We start from the raw sequence: 25,187 nt of genomic DNA, 5'->3' as shown, positions 1-25,187 counted from the left end.
TTATGTTCCAGGACACATGGTAGCGAGACCACTAGATTACTGCACGTCCCAGGACACATTCCAACGAAATTCATGTATTCTCCGGCGATTCCGGACACGTTGAAGATCACAGTGGGTGGCGTTTTGTTGCGCATGAGAAACACGACTCAAAGTAAACTTTAAACTGCGGTGAAATTGAGTCGCAGACTAACACGAGATCACATTCCAAAGCACAGCTTAATATTCTGGGGTATTACTGATATTGAAGCAGAGACGGTCTAGCTACGTGTGTGTGTGTAGTTACAGGGGTCGAGTCATAGTTCCTGGCCTCGCCTCTTCGCTAGTCGCTACTACGTCCACTCTCTCCCTGCTCCAAGAACCTTAACGTACCTCATCTTAAAGCTACGTGTGTGTGTGTGTGTGTGTGTGTGTGTGTGTGTGTGTGTGTGTGTGTGTGTGTGTGTGTGTGTGTGTGTGTGTGTGTGTACTCAGCAGGGTGACTCTTGAAATATTATATTATATTACAATGGGAGTATTAAGAGTTTGTGGGTGTGCGACCCTGGAGGGGAAATGAGCAACATTCCGGCAACAATGGATATAATTTCAGTGATGGGTCTTCCAAAATCCAATAACAAGAGTCAATTTCAACCATATCATAGGGTGACGTTCCATTAATTTCAAGGGACGGTTAACCAGTAACTCACTACCTGATACACATACAGACATCTTGAAGCGGTAGATGGTATACAACCCGACACACGAGATATTGACATACAGAAGCAGTCTGTCAGACAGTTTCTCACAAAATACACTGACGTCTTGAAATGTTACATCGGATAAGAGTCCATTATACTATATACTGACGTCTTGAAGTATTACTTGGGATCACGTTCGTCACAAGAGAAGCATCGCAGGCGCAGAAAGCATTTTATCCTCCATTTTGACATTTGGCTCATTATTAACCTTGAACTTTGAAGCTGTCAGTCACGGAGATGCACCCTGGTATAGTCACCTTGTAGTGCATCTGTGAAGTCAGCTGGACGCAGCGTAACAAGATGCTGACTTAGTACATGAAAGAGACATGATCACAACACAGAAGTATCAGGGATACAGGTAAAATGGACAAGAATTGCATTCAGCAAAGAATAAAGAAAAAGTCTGATCAAATAAAACAGAAAATAATAAAGAATAGCGAGAGGCCGAGTGCTGAGAGCAATTTGTTAAATAAGTCACAGTTTTACTTATTTTATTGAAAAAAATTCAAGACATTAATGTCATCAACAGGGCAGGACTTTCCATCCAATTGCATGATACTGAAAAAAATCCTAAGAAGGATTTTTTTTTGGCAGAGGCTTTCGTTTCAAACCTATAACACTGTGAATCTATTATCACTATGTACGGACGTATATTCTAATTTAATACATAAATGTATATATCAATAGAAAAATTATTTTTTGGAAATGCCAAAATATAATTTTGAAGATAGTTATTTAATATAGGTCTCCAATAAGAAAAAATTATGCACGTTAGCTATATGAATAACTGACCTTAAGATATTCAGTTATTAAATCTTGAGAACTCTTACGGCAATTTTACTGACGTAACATCCATATCTTACGAGAAATGCTTCAATCCACATAATTATTATATCCATATTATATTTTACCAATTTCGCCTAATTTTTTTTTAATAATTACTTATTATTAAAACAGTCTCCGCTAAATTTTCCAAAACAGCAACAGCCATTTTGAAACAGATAAAATTGTTGCCCTGAAGTAATTAAAAGGCTAATTTTTAAATAATAAAAAACAATATTTAAAAAAAATATCTTAAAAACAGGGGTCCTCCCCCCCTTTTAACAGTAGAGACTGATTAGAAAATCATGAAAAATAAATGAAACCAAAACGAAAATATTTAGCAACTTAGGTTAGGTAAGGTTCGTCAGGAAACAAGACCAGTGTTTCCTGACGCGGGTCTTAGTCATATGATGACCCACAGCTGGAGCTTTAAGTCGTCTTGCCGAGGCCTTCCGCTACCTTACCTTATAATCATAACCATTAAATACTATTTAGCAGGGCTTTAAACATCAAGAATAAGAAATATACTAACGTATGCAGAGAAGATATTACCATCAAAATACGTATCAAAAAACAATCTAAGAGACCCCAAAACTTCCACCAAAATACCTCATACCAGAGGGAATAGTAAAATACCTGGTACCACCAACCCACCTCGCTACCAAAATACCTCACACATACCAGATCAAACGCTGCCCAACAGCAAGTCAGAATGTGACTGTGCAGCGGCGATTCCAAGAAGAGTAACGCCTCCCTGGTCCCTCTTATTCTTCAGCCGGGAACATAATTACCAAGAGTCACAGTGAGCCAACAATATCACCAATTCCTGAGTAACACAAGTTACTCAGGAAGGAGTCAGTGACAGATTACTAGAAAGAAACTGATCATACGGATTACTCCTTTTAACCAGTAATATATATGTATATACAATTAAAACACGTGAACTGCTACAGTACAATTGAGAAGAGGGTAATTAACCTGAAATAACCGTGTGCAAATTTAAGACCAGTGCCTCTCAAATTTACATTTCGCTATCAAATAAAAATTAAGTGGAACGCAGCAAGTAGCAACTAAGGAGTAAAGTGTTTATAGCATCCTTCATAAGCTGTAATAGAGATAAAAGGTACACACCCATCCCTGTAAATCTGGGTTTACGTTGTATGTACTGTACCAAGAAAGCTAGCATTATCAATAATTATTAAACACAAATATTACATGCACAGTGAATAAGGAAAATAATAATAAGCTATCAATCGTAGATGTTGAATATGTTAATTGTAGCATCTATAATACACTATACTGTACGCCCACATTTACAGGGTCAGGTCTACATTTTCCATCACATAATACCAAAGTTCTATTAGCTCCAGTTCTACTCTCACTCTAAACCTCTCCATTTTCTCCACATAATTTAACAGGCGTGAGTTACAAGTTGGTGTTCCATATTCTAAGATGAACCTTACATGTGTGGTATATAGGGTCGTGAATAACCCTTTATTAGAAATCCTGAAATACGGGTGGTAGTGGTGGGGAGAATGAGTGAGCGTGCGTGCGCGCGCGCGCGCGCGCGCGCGTGTGTGTGTGTGTGTGTGTGTGTGTGTGTGTGTGTGTGTGTGTGTGTGTGTGTGTGTGTGTGTGTGTGTGTGTGTGTGTGTGTGTGTGTGTGTTTCGTTCACGTGTCAGGTGTTTCAAGCCTAAGTCATCTCGGTCATGCAGGTGCGACGATAAATTTACGAAATCCCGCGTCGCACAAGGTGTCATTATGTTTGACATTTGGACCGGCGGTAGACACGCCCAAGTTCAAACAAGCACCTGGACGCTTTGAAGAGGCATGCAATCACACATAGACGCACTTTTTTACAGAAACATGCACGAATCCACTTCAGTGCGCAGAATGCGCCCTCATGTGCTCATGCATTCACCCTCGCATATTTACATGGCTGAATACAAATGAACATAAACTCGTATGAAAAAAAAAACCCGCACGCGTACACATCCACCTGATCAAAAATGCAAGGGAATGTGAGAAAACTGGTACCGGAACTGAGTGGGACGGACTGCAAGGTGAGACGTGAATCCCAGACTAACAAGCCAGAAGAGAGGAGCAGCAACAATAGACGGGACGTACAAACTCCTTATGTTATTAGAAAAAAAATTAAGACAGAAGAAGGGTGTCTGAGATGTGAAGATCCAGGGAGAATAGATGGAAACTAAACACCAAGATGCACCACTGCAGCTATAAAAATACAATCTCAGGTGCAGTGGAATAAATAGACGATGGAGAGTAGGTACGTAAGGCCGTGAGGGGTAGAAATGAGTAAAGAAAGTCTTTTATAAAGGGCTGGCTCAGGTGTGATGAATGAACATAAACAAACACGACTTGGAGAAAACCAGGCAAGTACACGTAAACAAGTGTGGATAGTGAATTATTGAGAAAACCGTTAATGTACGTTACACTAAAGCTGAAATATGAACATCAGAAAACACGTACAGATAAAGTAGAAAAGGCGAAGACATGCTTCAGTATGACTGTCAAGGCTGTAATAATAATAATAATAATAATAATAATAATAATAATAATAATAATAATAATAATAATAATAATAATAATATTATTATTATTATTATTATTTTTATCATCATCATCATCATCAATGATTAATCACTAAACCCCTAAGGGTCGTGCAACACTATGGGGAGGGATGTGTGAAAGTAAGAACGTGCAAAGGTTAAGAATGAGCGAGATGTGGGAATGTGTAAATTTAGGGGCTCGTGGGGTTGGAGATTAGCGCAAGTAAAGTTGAAATCAAAGTTGGTGTAATAGGTAAGTTTTAGTTAAAGTCACATAGTCTGCGTCAATGGTGGGACTTTCAGGCAGGAAGTCAGTGAGGGTGAGTGTGCTGGGGCGGTTCAGATGTTGGGAGTCTATCCTGCATGCACTCTGATAAGCAGGACAATCTATTAGGGTATGCTGAACTATCAGTGCGACCTGACAGTCCTCACAGAGTGGTGCCGGTTGTTATCCATGATACCTGTAAGTCATGCGTGTCGTAAGCGTGAGAGCGAAGTCTTCCTAACCCGACAACGGCGGAAAGATGGTCAGAATCCTTAACGTGGTTTAACAGAAAACAATGTGTTGTGGTCCAATGTAGACCAGTGTTGTTGCCAGCAGTTGCAGATGTGGTGAGAGAACACTGAAAAAGAGTCATTGTAAGGAATATCCCTATGGAGGTCTTGAATAGCTGACCAAGAGGCTGAATCTGCATGTTTATTGCCCTGAACATCGTCATGCTTAGGAACCTAGCAAAATGCGACATCTTTGAGCTTACAGGAACTACGACATAACTAAAGCTGTATACGAAGGACAATGGGATGAGAGGAGTCGAATTCCTGGATAACTTGTAACGCACTTTGGGAGTCTGCAACGACTACGAATGGCGAGGCGGACATAGTCGTAATGCGGATGATAGCAGTGAAAATTGCACCTAACTTCCCAGTGAGAATAGTAGCCAATTCTAATAAATGACCTCTGATGATACATTCAGGCAAAACAGCTGCATATCCGACATCATCGTGGGATTTAGAGCCATCAGTGTACAATGCAGTAACATGAGAGTGAGATGGGAAGTGATCAAGAAAGAGTAAAAATAAAGTTGTAGGAGGCAAGTAAGCTTCTGCATATGGAAGTGGGGAAGAGCAATGATGCATCTTTGGAACCTTCCAAGGGGGTTAAGATGAAGGGTGAGCATAAAGAGGAGGTAAATTAATGGAAGTCATGAGAGACCGAATACGAAGAGAGAAGGGGCGTAATAAACAGGAGCGACGATTAAACACGTTAGCCCTATTATTATAATATAGCATTCTATACGTGGAAGGGTCGTGAAGGGCTTGAAGCCAATAAAATATTGAAGATAATGAACACTGCGACGATCTTTTAAAGACGGGGCGTTTACCTCTGTATTTAGGCTCTCGACTGGGAAAGATCGAAAAGCCGCAAGACATAAGCGTGACCCTTGATGATGAACGAGATCAAGAGCAGAAAGAGAAGAAGGCCGTAGTCAAGTTTAAATGAGATCAGGGTTCAGTGAAGGTGAGGAATGGTTCATCCATCAGCCCCCAAGAAAGACGAGCTGGAGTTTCAAGAAACTTTAGGCGGCTACGAAAAGCAGCTTTCAAGAAGATCACGCGAGGCTTCCAGGACACTCGGCATCCAACAGAATGCCGAGAAATTTGACCGTATATTCATCAAGGATACGAGTGCCGTACAGATATAGAAAGGTACAAGGAATAACAGACCGTCTTGAAGTTACCTGGTGTGTTTTAGCAACAGAAAATTTTAACTCGTGAGTAGTGGAACAGTTGGAAACATGTTCAATAGCATAAAAATATAGAAATGCTCATTGATATTATAATACGAGTAAAAAGAGAGATATAACATGCAAGAACATAAAAATAATACTAGAAAAAAGAAAAGATACATTTTAGCACCCTGAACTGCGAGAACAGGAAGCCACAAATTTAATGCGAGAATACAGCAGAAACGAACGCCCAAAAATATTTTTTGATAAATAATGCGGTAGACCGCTGGAATAAAGTCCAAAAATAAGTAGTTTGTGCAGTGCTTGACTGTTGGAACTGGATCTAAGAGAAGATAGGGTGTGCTACAATCACGGGAAATTTTAAACTGTTATTATGACAAGCTAAACGCTGGAGACACTCCACCACACGTGGCTCTGCTCCTGTACCTACAGACAGGTAATCACATATAGTGATTAATGATTCTTAACCATAATACAAAAGGAAGGGGAAGCTCGTAGGGCGGAGACCACGAGAAATGATTAATATTATCAACCAGTCGCGCTAACGTAACAAATACATTTATCCCAAAAGAAAACAGGTAGGAGAAAGAAAACACAAGATTTCAACCAGTTTTGAAGTATGGTATGGAAGAAAGGAGAATGGAAAATGAAAATATTTAGAAACAAACTTTCACCAAGAACGAGGCTACCATGAGAATAATCAATGGATATACCACCCCCCCTCAATGGAGGTTCCTTGATGCTGGTGAGGGGCTCTTGATCTAGGGAACTGGATCTGTGCTCCAGTTCCCTGAATTGAGCCTGAATACCTTGAAATCCCCCCACAGGCGCTGTATAATCCCTACGGGTTTAGCGCTCGCCCATGGTTATAATAATAATAATAATAATAATAATAATAATAATAATAATAATAATAATAATGGATACACCAAGCTCAAACAATATTGCCAAGGAAAGAAAAAGGACACACTCGTGGAAAAAAAGACAAAGTGTGGGAAGAAATGAACAAAAACTTGTAGGACATCACAAGGGAAGTGAATTAGACTTGATTTCCACATAATAATAATAATAGCAACGGGATCTCAGTTTATATAATTAACTTGAAGCGATAATCCCGGGTCGGTCCTACAGCAAATGTATAGAGAAATTTACTACTTAAACTCTGTAAGAATTACTTGTCATCCTACGTGCTCATAAAACAGAAAGAAAACACCAGTAATCTTGCAAGAGTGAAAAATATTTAACGTGTTTCCATTCTACACGTGTTAGAAGAGTGGGTCCTCTCTGGATGGCTACTGTCTATCAGTCTACTACCTAATCAAAGATCAACACACACACACATACACACGCGCACACTCACACACACAAACAGACATACAAATAAACATACACACACAAACACACACATACACACACACGCACAAGCACCTGGTCACCAGTTTAGATTCAGTAAACAATTTTTTCAGCATCCGATCACATTGAAGGACTCATAAAAATAACTGGTTCAAGTCTTATGTTCAGAGAGAAAACGAAAGCGACGTAGCAGGGCAGGAGGAGGGTAAGAGAGAAGAGGGCAACTGGAAGATGGGAGTGAGGACAGAAAACAAGAGGGTATGAAAAATGGAATGAAGGTAAGAGAGAATATAGGAAAAAAAGAAGCACTTTCTGTTAGTTATTACGACAAAAATGTTTTATGGTCAAACAAACCAATGTCCAAGAAGAATAATGCTTTAGTTATTGTGTGAGTTTATTGAGAAACCCAGGAATAATGTTTTAGTTATTGTGAGTTTATTGAGAAACCCAGGAATGATGTTTTAGTTATTGTGAGTTTGTTGCGAGACCCAGGAATGATGTTTTAGTTATTGTGAGTTTATTGAGAAACCCAGGAATGATGTTTTAGTTATTTTGAGTTTATTGAGAAACCCAGGAATGATGTTTTAGTTATTGTGAGTTTGTTGCGAGACCCAGGAATGATGTTTTAGTTATTGTGAGTTTATTGAGAAACCCAGGAATGATGTTTTAGTTATTGTGAGTTTATTGAGAAACCCAGGAATGATGTTTTAGTTATTGTGAGTTTATTGAGAAACCCAGGAATGATGTTTTAGTTATTTTGAGTTTATTGAGAAACCCAGGAATGATGTTTTAGTTATTGTGAGTTTGTTGCGAGACCCAGGAATGATGTTTTAGTTATTGTGAGTTTGTTGAGACCCAAGAATTATATTTTAGTTATTGTGAGTTTGTTGAGAGACCCAGGAATGATGTTTTAGTTATTGTGAGTTTGTTGAGAGACCCAAGAATTATATTTTAGTTATTGTGAGTTTGTTGAGAGACCCAGGAATGATGTTTTAGTTATTGTGAGTTTGTTGAGACCCAAGAATTATGCTTTAGTTATTGTGAGTTTGTTGAGAAACCAGGAATGATGTTTTAGTTATTGTGAGTTTATTGAGAAACCCAGGAATGATGTTTTAGTTATTGTGAGTTTGTTGAGAAACCCAGGAATGATGTTTTAGTTATTGTGAGTTTGTTGAGAGACCCAGGAATGATGCTTTAGTTATTGTGAGTTTGTTGAGAAACCCAGGAATGATGTTTTAGTTATTGTGGTTTGTTGAGAAACCCAAGAATGATGTTTTAGTTATTGTGAGTTTGTTAAGAGACCCAAGAATGACGTTTTAGTTATTGTGGGTTTGTTGAGAAACCCAGGAATGATGTTTTAGTTATTGTGAGTTTGCTGAGAAACCCAGGAATGATGTTTTTGTTATTGTGAGTTTGTTGAGAAACCCAAGAATGATGTTTTAGTTATTGTGAGTTTGTTAAGAGACCCATGAATGACGTTTTAGTTATTGTGGGTTTGTTGAGAAACCCAGGAATGATGTTTTAGTTATTGTGAGTTTGCTGAGAAATCCAAGAATGATGTTTTAGTTATTGTGAGTTTGTTGAGAAACCCAGGAATGATGTTTTAGTTATTGTGAGTTTATTGAGAGACCCAGGAATGATGTTTTAGTTATTGTGAGTTTATTGAGAGACCCAGGAATGATGTTTTAGTTATTGTGAGTTTATTGAGAGACCCAGGAATGATGTTTTAGTTATTGTGAGTTTATTGAGAGACCCAGGAATGATGTTTAAGGTACTGCTCGAGTTTCCTGAGGGGCCTATTAATGATTTTGCATATGGCGGTGAGTGTCCTGAGAGGTGTCCCATATATGAACAGGCAGTGCCCTCAAGTGACAACTTTTCATTTCAGTAATGTAGTTTAACACAACTACTCTCCACTCGCCAATCATCATATAAATACTGCATGAGTGGTTCAGGTATGCTTCACTACGCTAGTGTTGTCATGCTGGCCAAATGATGACTTGTGTTTAGCATCCATATTACATCACTGCAATGTCCAAGTCAATTAATCCATACGTTGAAGATGAAATTAAAAACTAAAATACTAAAAGCTTGCCTATATATACTGGCTCCTTCTCTCCTTTATGTTAGTGTAACTTTGAAAATGGTCCAAGTCTGACCAAGACGTCTCTCCTATGTGCTGGTTATTTGTGTATTGTTCCAGTCAAGGTATTGTGCCTTTTTGTTCTCAATGCCTGTAAGTTTCAAATTAACTTGTATTTCTACTTGCCAAGTAGGCAAGTATTATAATATATTTTTTTAACACATAGGCCGTTTCCCACAGAGACAAAGTGGCCGAAAAAGAAAAACCCAAAAAAGAAAGAAAAAACTTTCACCATCGTTCATACATAATCACTGTCTTTGCAGAGGCGCTCAGATACGACAGCTTAGATGTCCCTTCAAACAGCCAGTATATTATGCATATATAATGACAACATTACAACACTGCTGGAATATAAACGTTGGATAGCAGCTGCTTTCTTCGAGTATGAATAAATCCTGATTACTGGTTGTAACATCACTGAATTTACAGTCTAAGAACTGTCTTGATGGCTCAGCTCATTTCAACGCCCAGCTCTGATATACTTCCACCTCCCCAGGATTCCACCACCAACAATCAGTTAACAACCAAGTACCTATTTACTGCTAGGAGAACATGGACAAGGACAAAAGGTGTAAGGAACTCTGCTTGTGTGTCGTCACCCGCCAGTAATTGAACCCGGGTCCACTGGTTGTGAGCTGAAGGAACTACCAGTGCTAAGCTTCAACCACCTACTTCTAGTTGTGGATGAAATCCGGTTAAGAAAATTTACGAGGGGAACGAAACACTATGAAAACTAATATTTACTATTGCCCTCACGAACAAAATGCAGTTAATTTAATAAAGGAACGTTCAGACACGCGTGGAATCTTAACGATGGAAATACAGTGCCTTTCAGAAAATGTAACAGTGCTCCAACAGTTGTGGTTTCCCAACCCCATCGTCAATGACAAAGCATCGTTCATCTCCAACAAAACCCATTATTGCTGAGAAAGAGAGAGAGAGAGAGAGAGAGAGAGAGGCTCCCAGCAAATACAAAAACCACGAGCATAGCTGTGCTCCTACAGCTGCAAGTAACTGCAAATATGTAATTACAAAATAGGAGATAAATAGCAACAGGCAATAGCAATAGTAAATATGTTACTAGAAGCGAGTGGGGCAAACACGACGAGAGGCAAGACGACAATCTCAATGAATTATGAAAACAGGTAGTAGAGTATATGTAAAGCGTTTCCTAGTAACTAGATTGAATTAATAAGAAAAACAGTAATACAGTGACTGAAGCTTTTGCATACACAATGGTTAGTGGAAAAAGATTTACAAAGAAAGTTGACTTTGTAATAATGTTGGTAGAATTACTTAACAAAGCTTTGGTAATAGCGGCACTATGGATGAAGTTAAGGACTAAGTGATATAACTACAGATTAAGCAAGAGGAACTAAATGAGGTATTTTAAGGTTCACTGGACACCTTCAACACGTGAAAATTATTAATAATATAAATAAATTCTCAAGAGTATACTGATGCTCTAAAACTGGAAATAGAGGAAAGCTTGATAAAAGTTATGTACGTAAATATAATAACAGTCACAGGGTCTAAACAAAGGACTGGAGACGAAAATAATCGGTTAAAAGATGAATTATCATACGAAATAAGCAGTAAAGGAAATCATGAAAACTCAAGAGGAAGGGGCAAAGAGAGACCAGACACCAGCAGTCAGGCAAGGAAACACAGATAAATATTAGACGATACTAAATTTGGAAGATATTTTTTGAAAAAAAGAAATGCGAAAGTTAGGTAAGAAAATAGAGGGGGAAAAATATATATATATATATATATATATATATATATATATATATATATATATATATATATATATATATATATATATATATATATATATATATATATATACAGGGGTGTTAAAGGTATGCTAAAGTGTCTATATTGGCCTGTGAGTATCGGTATGGGGATAAATTTTGGTATCGTCCCATCCCAGAGCGGACAATACACCTTCAAATCACTTCAGATTAGTAGTGAAAGTAAAGCAAAATACAGGTAGATGATCAATCATACAAAACAATCCCTGATTTCTTTATTTAGAAAAAAAAACACAGAGGGCTTGTTAATGTGAAGCGTTAAATACGCTAGTTAAACCATACTTTCACTTTCATGGCTAGGTCAAAACAAATGGATGGCTTAAAATACCAAAATAATTCCACAAGGAGATACTTTTATACCAAGAATGACTTTTACAAAAGACAAATAAAAATCGTAGAACTCAAAACAAGAGAGAATCAGTGATGAGGAGGCAGCAGGACCTGCAGCCATATTAGAACAAATTGTGGAGCAGGGAAGACAAGCTCTTCAGATTGCATAGTAATTTACTAAGAACGTCATATTTACCACAACAACACGTCTCGGAGTCTACATTAACACTAATAAATAGATAAATCCATCTTATACATTATTGCCAAATGAATGAGCGGATCTTGCAAGGGGAAAAAACGATTAGGGATGGATTTCATTAGACGTCATGAGCCTAGTACACTGAAGTACATATACTAGGCTCTGTATTCTAAGGTAGTGATTGACGTTACTCGACTCCGGCAAGTACAGTCCAATACTAGGCGTTATATCGCAAAGAACTGAAAGAAGTTTCTAACTGGAGAGTTTCACAAATATTATAATACCAGTAATAATAATTATAATAATAATAACAAAAAGAGAAAAGCTTGTATGGGCCACACAGCGCTATGAAGATATTCACAAATGGATTTGAGTGTTTTGTGTGCGGATTAAGGAATAATTTGCATGCTTGTGACTTTGTACTCAATATCTGTAAAGTTCTCCCTTCGAAAACGACCTTGAATCTTTACTGAACAGTCGTATATTTTATAATTTATCTGAATTTACTTAATTGTCGAGATTGGTGGTGCAATCTGACAAAATTGTCAAGCCAGGGCTACAAAGAATTTAGCAATTTATTTTCAACCAAAATAATAATCAAATCGAGCCTAATCTGACCAAAACATCCACCAAGGACTGAATTAAGAATAGCTGGAGTCAGCTTAGAACTCTCTGCAGCTTCATGAAGGCGTGTACTTAAACTGCCAGTGACTAACCACAATGGGTAAGTTGATCGTCGAGTTCGTACTTCTAACTCATCAGGATATGTTTGATTTGTACGTATAAATGTTGATAAATCCCAAAGCATCCTTTGGTTTGTCACAGGGAGGGAAGGAACAGCTCCTAGACACTATTTGGCCTTTAATGTCAGTATTGTAATAAGAAATATTACTCCAATACATGCTACAAAATGACCAAATTGGAATACAACCCATCCTCACATCGTTATAATGAACGTGTTTATAGCTAAGTGACTGAAGTGTCTTCTCTTCCAATGTGTATCGGAGTGTAATAATAGTGTGTATATAATGAGGACTCAGTCTCAGAAAATGAAAGGAAAAACAGGGATGCGATGAACGCGCTGCGAGAGCACTGATTAGTGTAAAGGAACCAAGATTTTCCACATGTCCCTTCGCTCATATGGCGAATTGCAAACAGATCCCTAGTTGTCTTGAAGATGTAAGTGGATAATTTCCTGAAGTTAGTTCCTTATCAGCCAGGATATGGTGCCTGTGTTTGATTGTGAGCGCTAAGAACCAATAGGCTGGCTGTTCAGTTGTACAGTCTATCAGCGAAGAGGCCTGGTCCGAAACCGAGCCGTGAGGGTGGTGACTCCCGGAATAGTATCCTTTTACTCTTCAGATTTTATATAATTGGTCACTCACCAAGAACTCATTTAAAATTAAGTTCTTTCTAAAATTTTCTCTTTCGCCTGCCTTATTCGGCAAGAAGAGCGTTGCTATTTAAGCCAGAATCGCAAGTTTTACCTATTCGGAACGACATATATATAATTTTAAGTGGCCTACTCCCGTCATACACTTGGGTGGATTATCAACATAGTTCTGCCTGTCGTCAAAAGAGAGTTCAACAAGTTTCTCAAGTCATACTTTGGACTTTGTGCGGCCAGCACCAACAACCTTGTTGATTAGGTCATCCACCGGGAGGCCTGGTCTGAGACCGGGCCACAGGTGGTGTTGACCCTCAGAACACACTCCAGGTTGGTCGCTCATAAACTGATGGAGTGTAATGCGTAAGAAAACGTACGGTGTAATCTGAAGATGGGTTGTGGAATGAGAAAAGTGTATTTAGGAGAGCCTAGTGTGGAGAGTGGCGGGCCGGCAGGCACCACGATGACGCTCCAGTGACTCGTTCAGGAAAGAGGCATAAAAAGTGGAATTTACTCTGCCCCGCTGCATCTTAATAAGTGTAATGCCTTAAGAGGTCTCAGCGTCAGCTGGCTCTCTAAACGATGTAATTTAATGGTTCTCTGACATTATTGCAGAGCGCGAGCAACAATGGAGGCACTCCTAAGAGCAGCCTGCTCTCTTAAAGAAGTTTGGCTAGACTAATGTCGCGGTCTAGCCTATCAAAGGAGCGAAGGTTGTGCTTCATTTTTTATTGGTCGGCTGCGGCTTTAAAAACACAGGAAAACAAAAAAAAAGTTGTATTGATTTCCATTGCTCAGGGCATATTCTAATGAACCTTCATCTAGAAAAATCTCATCAAACACATTCCAACATCTACAAATATCTCATCAAACACATTCCAACATCTACAAATATCTCATCAAACACATTCCAACATCTACAAATATCTCATCAAACACATTCCAACATCTACAAATATCTCATCAAACACATTCCAACATCTACAAATATCTCATCAAACACATTCCAACATCTACAAATATCTCATCAAACACATACCTATCAATATGTACAACATACTTCAGCTGTTAAACTAAGCCTCGCTAGCATACTAAACTTATGGACAGTAATAAAGTAGCACTCAAGAAAGCAAATAATTATGTGATTCTGGACATTATTGTACAGGATTGTTGCAAGCATGGAAGAGCCCCCAAGCCAGCACTGGGTTGGCAGATGCTGGGATGCTGGCGCCAGGATGGCTTGTCACTTACAACAGCTCAGCCTCAGATTAACAGTTTTATTTGTTGTATAATTAATAGAGTGAAGTTCCTTACATTAATACAGAATAGTTTGATCTTAACTAGTCAAAAGCTTTATATTAGCTTACGCTATTTTGTTTTCCATGACATTTTTTTTAGATAACTATAACTATTGGTATAGAGTCGTGAGAGCTTGGGCTATTGATGCACTGAGTTTAGGGATCAGGAAAATGCTTACCCAACTACAGCTGTTTGCATCTTGATATGGCCTTAAAAACACTCAAATTTTATTTCGTTCTTTACAAAACTTTATATAGCATGAGAATTAATATGATTTTTTTCGTGTTTTAAATTTAAAACTGTGGAAGGTTTTAACACGACGTTATTTTTAGTTTTCATATATTCGGATATTAAATGTTTTCAGTTTTCCCGGTCAGCTCGACCTCAGATAATTACCTAAAAATTTACTTTAAAATCCATAAATATGTGTTTTCATATCTGCCGGACACATTCTTTATGGGTAAAACTAAAACCTTAAAATTGTTATCTTAAAGCTTAACCAAAGATAAACGAACACTTAAAGTTATGAAAAGAAATTGCACTGCATTATAGGATATTCAAATTTTTCATATAGTGATGCCAAAAACAAACATATTGACCAATATTTCCACTTTCCGAACGATATCAAAATCTGTGTCGTGTGAGACTAGATTAGGTTACTATATACAAAGTGTCATAACCTGACAGTTACTTGTACAGCCAAAGATTTGTGGAGATGTGTAAAGAACTGGATATTTTAATGAAGGGGAAGCGCTAAACCTCTAGAGCTCATATAGCGCCTGGAGAGGCATTCAGGCTCGACTCAAGAAGTCCAGTTTCTTGGATCAAGAGCCCTTCGCCGGCATCCATCTCACTTGAAAGTTCTGTATGAAGAGTTGTGTGGGAAGGAGAGGGGTCATAATTAGCATATTCCCTACCCTGGTATAAACTTATAAGAACATAATGAATAGTGCAGTAGGCCTACTGGCCCATGCTAGACAAGTCTAACTCACACCCACATAATTCCCACAATCTGATATAAAAAAAGGTCATTCATAACTACAATACTCTAATTTTATATATTATTTTTTGTGAACCACTGCTACCGTGAGCAGACAACCTTACCTTAGCGTTATGACTCTTGACTGTGGTATTGCTTCTCTTCTTCCTGAGATCAAGAAGTTCCATGGTGGCCGGGCCGGGCTGAGGCCTAGTAATCATCAGAGCTTACAAGGGCCAACCCAGCAGTTTCCGGCACTAACTACAACTACGTTTCTTAACTTCACACTCTACACCAACTGGCATTAAATATTTTTCAATTATTTACGATATTCTGGAGGAACTTTTATTATTGAGGTAGTTAGAAGCTTTATGGCTATAGTTATCACGGGTTAACTAGCATAAGTTCTCTAGTATATATATACTGACACATTATTATACTGTTCCTTACTATTATCACATTCACGTCTTGCCTCCTAAAAGTATGAGACAACACCTTATTTTTTTTTCAAATTTTCTTGTAACTTAAAAAAGCATATATAAACATCAATGTGTTTGTTACAATTTGCAAGAGCATACACAAACACTGTGTTAACTTTAACAATTCTTCCAATATACCACTGGTAAGCTGTTTATTTATACTCATTTATATCTGAAGAGTAACAATACGTATTAAAATGACAGTGGTTTAAGTACGAAAAGAATAAAACACTATTCTAAGAAATTGGTGCTACTCTTCCCCTCCTTGGATCAAACCTGGTTGTCTCATATTTATCATGAGTCTTGCGATCTCTACAAATGTATTGCTTCCTCAACCCCTCAAGGAAGGTTCCTTGATGTTGGTGAGGGGCTCTTGATTTAGGGAATTGGATCTGTGCTCCAGTTCCCCGAATTAAGCCTGAATGCGTTCCACATCCCCCCCCCAGGCGCTGTATAATCCTCCGGGTTTAGCGCTTCCCCTTGATTATAATAATAATAATAATAATTGCTTCCTCATGAACATATATTATGTCAATAGCTCTCAATACCGCCAACAAAAATGTCTCAACGTGTTTAGATGGCATAGTGAATATTAGTCTAGTGATGCTCTAATATTTGTCCAGTTTAGATATACTATATCGATATCCTACACATTCCGTTTTCGTATTTGTCTATAAAAAATATTATTTGTACTATTAAAAACGAGTGCAAAGAAATGTAAATATTAAATTTATTAACTTTCACGAATAGCCTACACGGAGTAGCGCCTTCAATGTACCTTCAAGATAAAATGTGATTCGATCACAAGTCGTGCAGGGAATTCCATTAAAAACTTACGTGGCTTAATGCACTGTATATTAATCTTCTTGCTAGGTTAATGCGTATAGGAAGCATGGAGAGGGCTGGAGAAGCATGGAGAGGGCTGGGGAAGACTGGATAGGGCTGGGGAAGGCTGGGGAAGACTGGATAGGGCTGGGGAAGGCTGCAGAGGGCTATGGAGAACTGGACAGGGCTGGGGAGAACTGGAGAGGGCTGGGGAGAACTGGAAGGGGCTGGGGAGAACTGTAGAGGGCTGGGGAGAACTGGAGAGGGCTGCGGAAGTCTGAAAAGCGCTGGGGAAGACTAGATAAGTCCTCCCCGGCCTTATCCAGTCTTCCCAGTTCAAATTCAAATTCAAATTCAAAGTTTAATCTCTATAAGGATTACAATGCTGAGTTTACAGAATTTGGATATTGTGTGGTTTACATGTAGTAAAACAATAATTAAAGAGTGTACTACTAGAACACCTAGCATGGCTAGGCATTTCGGGCAGACTTAGATTAAATCTTAAGTTTAAAATATTACAAAATTATGAGGTAAGTTGGTATTATGGCTAAGTGACTAAATACTAGTTTGTGAGTTTAGCAATGTGAATGCTTTTGTTTTGGCACTATACATAGTTTCAGTATTGGAGCATCACAGGCCAACTTATGACTATTTGATTCATTATTTTAAGATTGAGATTGATATTTCTGTTTATGGTCAAATGGGTGAGTGAGTGTAATTGTGAACCACCAGGTGGTATTCGTGTAATTAGTTGACACGGTGTATCATGGAGATAAGATGTTTTCTGATGGTAGTTTTGAAGGTGATGAATGTGTCTGCAGTTCTAGAGTTTTCAGGTAGGGTGTTCCAGATTTTAGGGCCTGTGACATACATTGAATTTTTGTAAAGGTTTAGTCGGACACGGGGAATGTCATAGAGTTGTTTGTGTCTGGTGTTATACCTGTGGGTTCTGTCACAACTATCAAGAAAGCGTTTTAGGTCAAGGTTAATATTGGAATTTAAGGTCCTGTAGATGTAGATTGCACAGTAGTAAGTGTGGATGTACTGAACAGGGAGTAAGTTTAGATCTATGAAGAGTGGGGGGTGTGTTGCCAGGGTGTCAATTGCTGGCTGGACAAATACTGTAAGGAAAATGCGGTAACATTCATTGACAACTGGGACCTCTTCTATGGCAGAAATGACATGTATGCTAGGGATGGGGTTCACTTATCTAGGTGTGGGGTGGGAGCACTGGCAAATGCAGTGGAGGGAGCAGTTAGGACTTTAAACTAGGAATAGTTAGTGGTATGGGTTTTGGCAGGAAAACAGTGAAGTCCCAGTGTAGTAATATTACGAGTTCTAGGGGAACTAGTAATAATAAGAACGAGATAGATATTGAAAAGCCAGGGACCTTGGGTGATAAGGACAGTAATAGGTTTAGTAGAAAAATAGAAATGAGCAGGAAGGGTAAAGAGAAAGGAGAGTCTTTCAATGTTTATTATGTTAATTGCCGTAGTGCTAGGAATAAGATGGACGAGTTGAGATTAGTTGCTAGTGTAGGTAACATTGATGTATTTGCCTTAACTGAGACGTGGTTTAATTCAAAAAGTCGGGACATGCCTGCGGAATGTCATATTCAAGGTTTTAAATTGTTCCAAGAAGATAGAAGTATTGGGAGGGGGGGGTGGGGTGGCATTGTATGTCCGAGATCGCTTGAACTGTTGCATAAAAACGGGTATTAAGTCTGAAGTAACACATACAGAGTCTGTTTGGATAGAATTTTCAGAGGGGCATGAAAAACTGATTTTAGGAGTGATATACCGTCCCCCAAACTTAGATAGGGACCAAGGGAAACTACTATGGGAGGAAATTGTTAAGGCCACAAGGCACGATAATGTAGTAATTCTAGGAGACTAACTTTAGTCATGTTGATTGGAATTTCTTGACTGGGAATTTAGAATCATACGACTTCTTAGAAGTATTTCAGGATTGTTTTTTGAAGCAGTTTGTGACAGAACCTACAAGGGGAAATAACCTGCTTGACTTAGTTATGGCAAACAATGAATCCCTTGTTAATAATTTAGAAATTTCAGAGGAACTGGGTGCTAGCGACCACAAATCAATTACATTTAGCATTGAATGGAAGTACGATAGTAGCGATAACTCAGTAACAGTCCCAGATTTTCGCTTAGCAGATTACGATGGGCTTAGAGAACACTTATCATCTGTTGACTGGGGCAACGAAGAGAGCTATCAATATGACAGTTTTCTGAACACTATACATGCTGCTCAAAGAGCGTTTATCCCATATAAAGAAATTAGATCAAATAGAAATGACCCAAAATGGATGAATAATAGGCTCAAATATCTACTAGGGCATAAGAAAGGAATTTATAGGCGTATCAAAAGAGGTGAGGGTCATCTTATAAATCAGTATATTGACATTAAGAGGGACATTAAAAAGGGGATAAGAAAAGCTAAAAGGGACTATGAAATTAAATTTGCTAGGGATTCTAAAACTAACCCAAAAAGTTTTTTCCAGGTCTATAGAACAAAAGTTAGAGATATGATAGGTCCCCTTAAAAATAACTATGGGCACCTTACTGACAAAGAGAATGAAATGTGCTTGATTTTAAATAATTATTTTCTCTCAGTTTTTACACAGGAAGACACTAACAATATTCCAGTAATTAATTTTTACAGTGAGCTAGAAGATAAATTATGTAACATCACAGTCACTAGTGAGATGGTTGTGAAGCAGATAGACAGACTGAAGCAAAATAAGTCGCCGGGTCCTGATGAGGTTTTTTCAAGGGTTCTTTAGGAATGCAAAATGGAACTCTGTGAACCATTAACTAATATTTTTAATTTATCTCTTCAAACAGGTGTAGTGTCTGATATGTGGAAGATGGCTAATGTAACTCCTATTTTTAAAACAGGGGACAAGTCGTTACCGTCAAATTACCGCCCAATAAGCCTGACCTCAATTGTAGGCAAATTACTAGAGTCAATTATAGCTGAGATTATAAGAAGCCATCTCGATAAGCATAGCTTGATTAATGATACTCAGCATGGATTCACAAGAGGCCGGTCTTGTCTAACTAATTTATTAACTTTCTTCAGTAAAGCTTTTGAGGCTGTTGACCACAATAAAGAATTTGATATTATTTACTTAGATTTTAGTAAGGCTTTTGATAGAGTTCCGCACCATAGACTGTTAAAGAAAGTGGCAGCTCATGGCATTGGGGGAAAAGTGCTCTCGTGGATCGAGTCATGGCTCACTGACAGGAAGCAGAGAGTGTCCATAAATGGGATTAAATCCGAGTGGGGATCTGTAACAAGTGGCGTTCCACAGGGATCAGTCTTGGGCCCGTTGTTGTTTATAATATATATCAATGATCTTGATGAGGGAATTACTAGTGATATGAGCAAATTCGCCGATGACACAAAGATAGGTAGGATAATTGATTCAAACGTAGATGTTATGGAACTTCAGGAGGATTTAGACAAACTCTATTCTTGGTCAGAAAAGTGGCAGATGCAGTTCAATGTAGATAAATGCAAGGTTCTGAAGCTTGGGAGTGCCCATAACCCTAGTACTTATAAATTAAATGATGTAGAACTTAGCCATACAGATTGCGAAAAGGACTTGGGGGTTATGGTGAGCAGCAACCTTAAACCAAGACAGCAATGCCTAAGCGTACGTAATAAGGCAAATAGATTACTGGGATTTATATCAAGAAGTGTAAGCAACAGAAGTCCAGAGGTCATACTGCAGCTTTATACATCATTAGTAAGGCCTCACCTAGATTATGCAGCTCAGTTCTGGTCTCCGTATTACAAAATGGACATAAATTCGTTAGAAAACATTCAGCGTAGGATGACTAAATTAATACATAGCATTAGAAATCTTCCTTATGAAGAAAGATTGAAGACTCTTAAGTTACATTCACTTGTTAGACGAAGAATGAGGGGAGACCTGATCGAAGTGTATAAGTGGAAGATAGGTATTAATAAAGGGGATATTAATAAGGTCTTGAAGATGTCTCTCCAAGAGAGAACCCGCAGTAATGGATTTAAATTAAATAAGTTTAGATTTAGAAAGGACATAGGAAAGTATTGGTTTGGAAATAGGGTAGTTGATGAGTGGAACAGTCTACCTAGTTGGGTTATTGAGGCTGGGACTTCGGGTAGTTTCAAATCTAGGTTGGATAAGTACATGAGTGGGAGGGGTTGGATTTGAGTGGGACTTTCACATCAGAGCTTATTTCTTGGGTGGCATTGAAAATTGGGTTGGGCAAATGTTTTGTTAGTGGGATGAATTGTAAAGGACCTGCCTAGTATGGGCCAGCAGGCCTCCTGCAGTGTTCCTCCTTTCTTATGTTCTTATGTTCTTACTGCGGCTTTTCGTTGGGTTATTATTGGCTTTAGGTGTGTTGCTGCAGTTGAACCCCAAGCACAAATAGCATAGGTGAGGTATGGATATATAAGTGAATGGTATAGTGTGAGAAGGGCAGTTTGCGGCACGTAGTATTGTATCTTGGAGAGGATCCCAACCGTTTTGGATACTTTTTTGGTTATGTGTTGGATATGGGTGCTGAAATTCAGGTTGTTGTCGAGGTGTAGGCCTAGGAATTTGCCCTCATTATGTCTGGCAATTAGAGTGTTGTCGATCTTAATGTTAATTTGCGCATCTCCTGCTCTGCTACCAAACATAATGTAGTAGGTTTTGTCAATGTTAAGCGTAAGTTTATTGGCTGTCATCCAAGTCGATATTTTGATCAGCTCCTCGTTAACAATGGTGTTGAGAGTGGCAAGATTAGGGTGAGAGATGACATAAGTCGTGTCGTCAGCAAAGAGAATGGGGTTCAGGTGTTGAGATACGTTTGGATGATCATTGATGTATATGAGGAAGAGCAGGGGACCAAGGACACTTCCCTGTGGAACTCCAGCATCAAGTGGCCGTGTTGTTGATGCTGTGTCTTTAATGGTGACATACTGATACCTATTAGTAAGGTAAGATTTGAAATAAGCAAGCGCATGGCCTCTTATACCATAATGGTCAAGTTTGTGGAGTACGATGCCGTGGTCTACTGTGTCAAAAGCTTTTCTTAGGTCAATAAAAATTCCTAGTGGATAATCCTTATTTTCCAATGCTGTGTAAAGCAGATCTAGCACTTTTTATGATTTGGCTTAAGTGTTGTTTGTAAAAGAGAAACAAAACTCAATAAAATAATATTATTATTTAATAATGTATGCATTTCTTATGCTTTACATATATATATATATATATATATATATATATATATATATATATATATATATATATATATATATATAAATATATAGGGAAGTACCACCTCTATAGCTTGAATGGGGACCCTCATCCTCAGGGAAGACAATAAACGTACCTCAGAGAAAACTCAAGGTTCTCCCCGGAGCTGTTTGAATATTTTCTTCTCCTACCACCCCCTATATATGTTTTATTCTATGTGAACATTTATTAATAAACATATATATATATATATATATATATATATATATATATATATATATATATATATATATATATATATATATATATATATATATATATATATATATATATATATATATATATATATATATATATATATATATATATATATTTATATATATATATTTATGTATATATATATATATATATATATATATACTTATATGTATATATATATATTTATATATATGTATATATATATATATATATTTATATATATGTATATATATATATATATGTATAAATATATATATATATATGTATATATATATATTTATATATATGTATGTATATAAACGTACATATCAAATTTGTAAAGAACCAAAACCTTTGATTTACTACCGCTTCTGCCAACATTTAAAAGTATATTGTGCTTAAAAGTGGTTTTTAGTATGTTGCGCGTGATATAGTTGACCTTTATTGTTGCAAAAGACTTTTACAATTTTCTGAATCTATGACCGTTTACTGGGTTAAGTGTTCTGCGGTCACGAACTTAAGTTCTCTGGTTTTAATTCTTTACAAAAAATTATAATTACTATTAATTACTACAGAGTTTATGAAATTTTAACATTTCAGCATTTCATGGCTGTCAGTAGGATATGTCTAGTATACCTATTTGTGTAAATACACATATTTAACATCCCGTAAAAGATACATGTTTACTAAGATATATTTTAACAAAGGGTTGTTGACGTTAGGGGTGAGAAGCGTGGAGGGTGAGCGCAAGAGTGAAGAAAGGAAGTCATAGTTGGTGAGCCAGCGAAACAAAGCCATTAGCAGAGAACAAATCCATCGTTTGAAACAAATGAGTTCTTTTTACCCAACCCATCACATGGCTATTGTTACAGGCTTATCCATCAGATCAAGTCCCCCTACCTTTCCACACACCCTTTAACTTTTCCAATCCCTAGCTACGGAAGCGTCAGGTCTCGTGTCTCCCTTAGAGTCTTCTTCCTAACACTGACACTAATGGACCTAGGAACCAGCCTCTCACGACATTCCCAGCAAGATTCACCAGCGGACTAACTTAACACGACTTCCTGCCTTTGTCCCGCGAGCCAGACCTTGAAAATGATTACATCTTGCTGCTGTTTCTATCTGCCCACCTGTCTGTCACTCACCCTGTCTCCTCTTCGGAAGATGAGTGGGCTATACATGCTGACAACTATAAATCACGCTGTAAAGGGCACACCAAATAAGAGATTTATTATATATCAATATTTACCAAGGACTAAGTACGTGAGGAACTGCAGAAGAAAAAGAGATTCGACATGAAGTTCATATTATGGAAAACATCCTAACTCCAATAACTCCATTAGTTATTCAACTGCACGCACTGTAGTGTGTGCCAATATACAGTTAGAAAAATATTTCTGTTCGTTAAAAAAACTCCAATACTCATTGATATGCTGTTAACCGCTCAGCATACTACCGAATAAACACAATACTGCCAAGTCCTTAGCATACTGTGTTAGCATGCTCCAAGGTCGTTAGCATTCTCTTGGGTCATTAGCATACCTGGATGGTTAACACAGTGCTGGGTCATTAGCATATTTTCTGTCCATTAGCAAACTGCTGCATGGTTAACGTACTGTCTTGTGGTAGAGCCGATATCTAACATAACAGGTAATTATATATGCAACAAATATGAGCTAACATGGCATATTATGATTTATTACTACTACTCAAGATGTGTCACTGGTACCTTGCAAGCAAGTGTGTTGTGCCACTGGTACCCTGCGAACTAGACTATTACATGCGTTGCCAAAATTTCCACTGCCGTATACATATATGTCGTGCCGAATAGGCAAAACTTGCGATCTTGCCTTAAACAGCAACGCTCATCTTGCCATATAGGACAAGTGAAAATTTGTGAATGCAATAATTTCGCCAAAATCATTCTGAACCTAACGAAAAAAATATATATTTGATTGTGTTTGTTTAGTATTAAATTATTGTAAACGTATTTAAAATATATTTAGTTGGGTTAGGCTAAAATAAATTGCTCTTGTTATAATAAGGTTAGGTAAGTTTTCTAAGATTCTTTTGGTGAAAAATTTAAAATTTTTACATTAACATTAATGAAAAAAATATATCTTTAAACGTATAAGAGAAAATTTCAGAAAGGACTTAATTTTAAATGAGTTCTTGCTAATTGACCAGTTTTACATATTCGGCACGACATATATATATATATATATATATATATATATATATATATATATATATATATATATAAATATATATATATATTATATATATATATATATATATATATATATATATATATATTATATATATATATATATATTATATATATATATATATATATATATTATATATATATATATATATATATATATATATATATATATATATATATTATATATATATATATATATATATATATATATATATATATATATATATATATATATATATATATATATATATATAAATTATGCTAGTGGATTTAAGTTTTCCGAGGTCACGTTCCAGAACTGTGAGCCCTGAAGACAGGATTTCAGCGTTATTCTCAGGCCACCAATCAGACTTCTGACTCAGAGAATTACCATCATGACTTACATTAACCACGAAGGGAACGCCAGATTTAGCCATTACAGGTATGCTTCAACGACTACACGCGGGTCAAGGGCGCATCTCGCCTGCACACTAACAATAGATTACTTCAATACCTTAAGTAGGGAATAAAATAAATGACCAGAGCATACATAGAGAGTTGCACCTCTCTAATGGTCTGATACGTTTACTATTCTACACCAGCTATAATCACTTCCTAAAACAAGGTTGGAGAAATTCATCTAGAGAATTTATTGTCATAATCCCAGCAATTAGCTACAGTTTCCAATACTCTAGGTACACAAACACTAAAAACTTCAGTGGATTTAGTGATGCATAATACTCATAGTGAAGCGCTAAACCCTCAGTCACTCAGGGTCTACACATGTTGATATGTCCTAAAAAC

The 25,187-nt window shown here is 37.4% G+C and overlaps 1 protein-coding gene across 4 annotated transcripts in view; it reads right to left on the bottom strand.

Moving 5' to 3' along the window:
* LOC128696639 (tetratricopeptide repeat protein 28) overlaps positions 1-25,187 on the bottom strand; it is a 476,495-nt gene that overhangs the window by 409,744 nt on the left and 41,564 nt on the right. The window contains exon 2 of one of the 4 annotated variants that reach the window (XM_070094429.1): positions 15,508-16,033. The exons of 1 other annotated variant lie outside the window; for it this stretch is intronic. In XM_070094429.1, the coding sequence (XP_069950530.1) occupies positions 15,508-15,603 (96 nt within the window). In that variant the 5' untranslated portion in view covers positions 15,604-16,033. The remainder of the gene's footprint in view (positions 1-15,507; positions 16,034-25,187) is intronic. 2 more of the 4 variants (XM_070094431.1, XM_070094430.1) reach the window with 2 other exon arrangements.

This window comes from Cherax quadricarinatus, chromosome 46 (genome assembly GCF_038502225.1).
Source record: "Cherax quadricarinatus isolate ZL_2023a chromosome 46, ASM3850222v1, whole genome shotgun sequence".
Taxonomy (NCBI): Eukaryota; Metazoa; Arthropoda; class Malacostraca; order Decapoda; family Parastacidae; genus Cherax; species Cherax quadricarinatus.
This window is presented reverse-complemented; position numbering and strand designations above follow the sequence as displayed.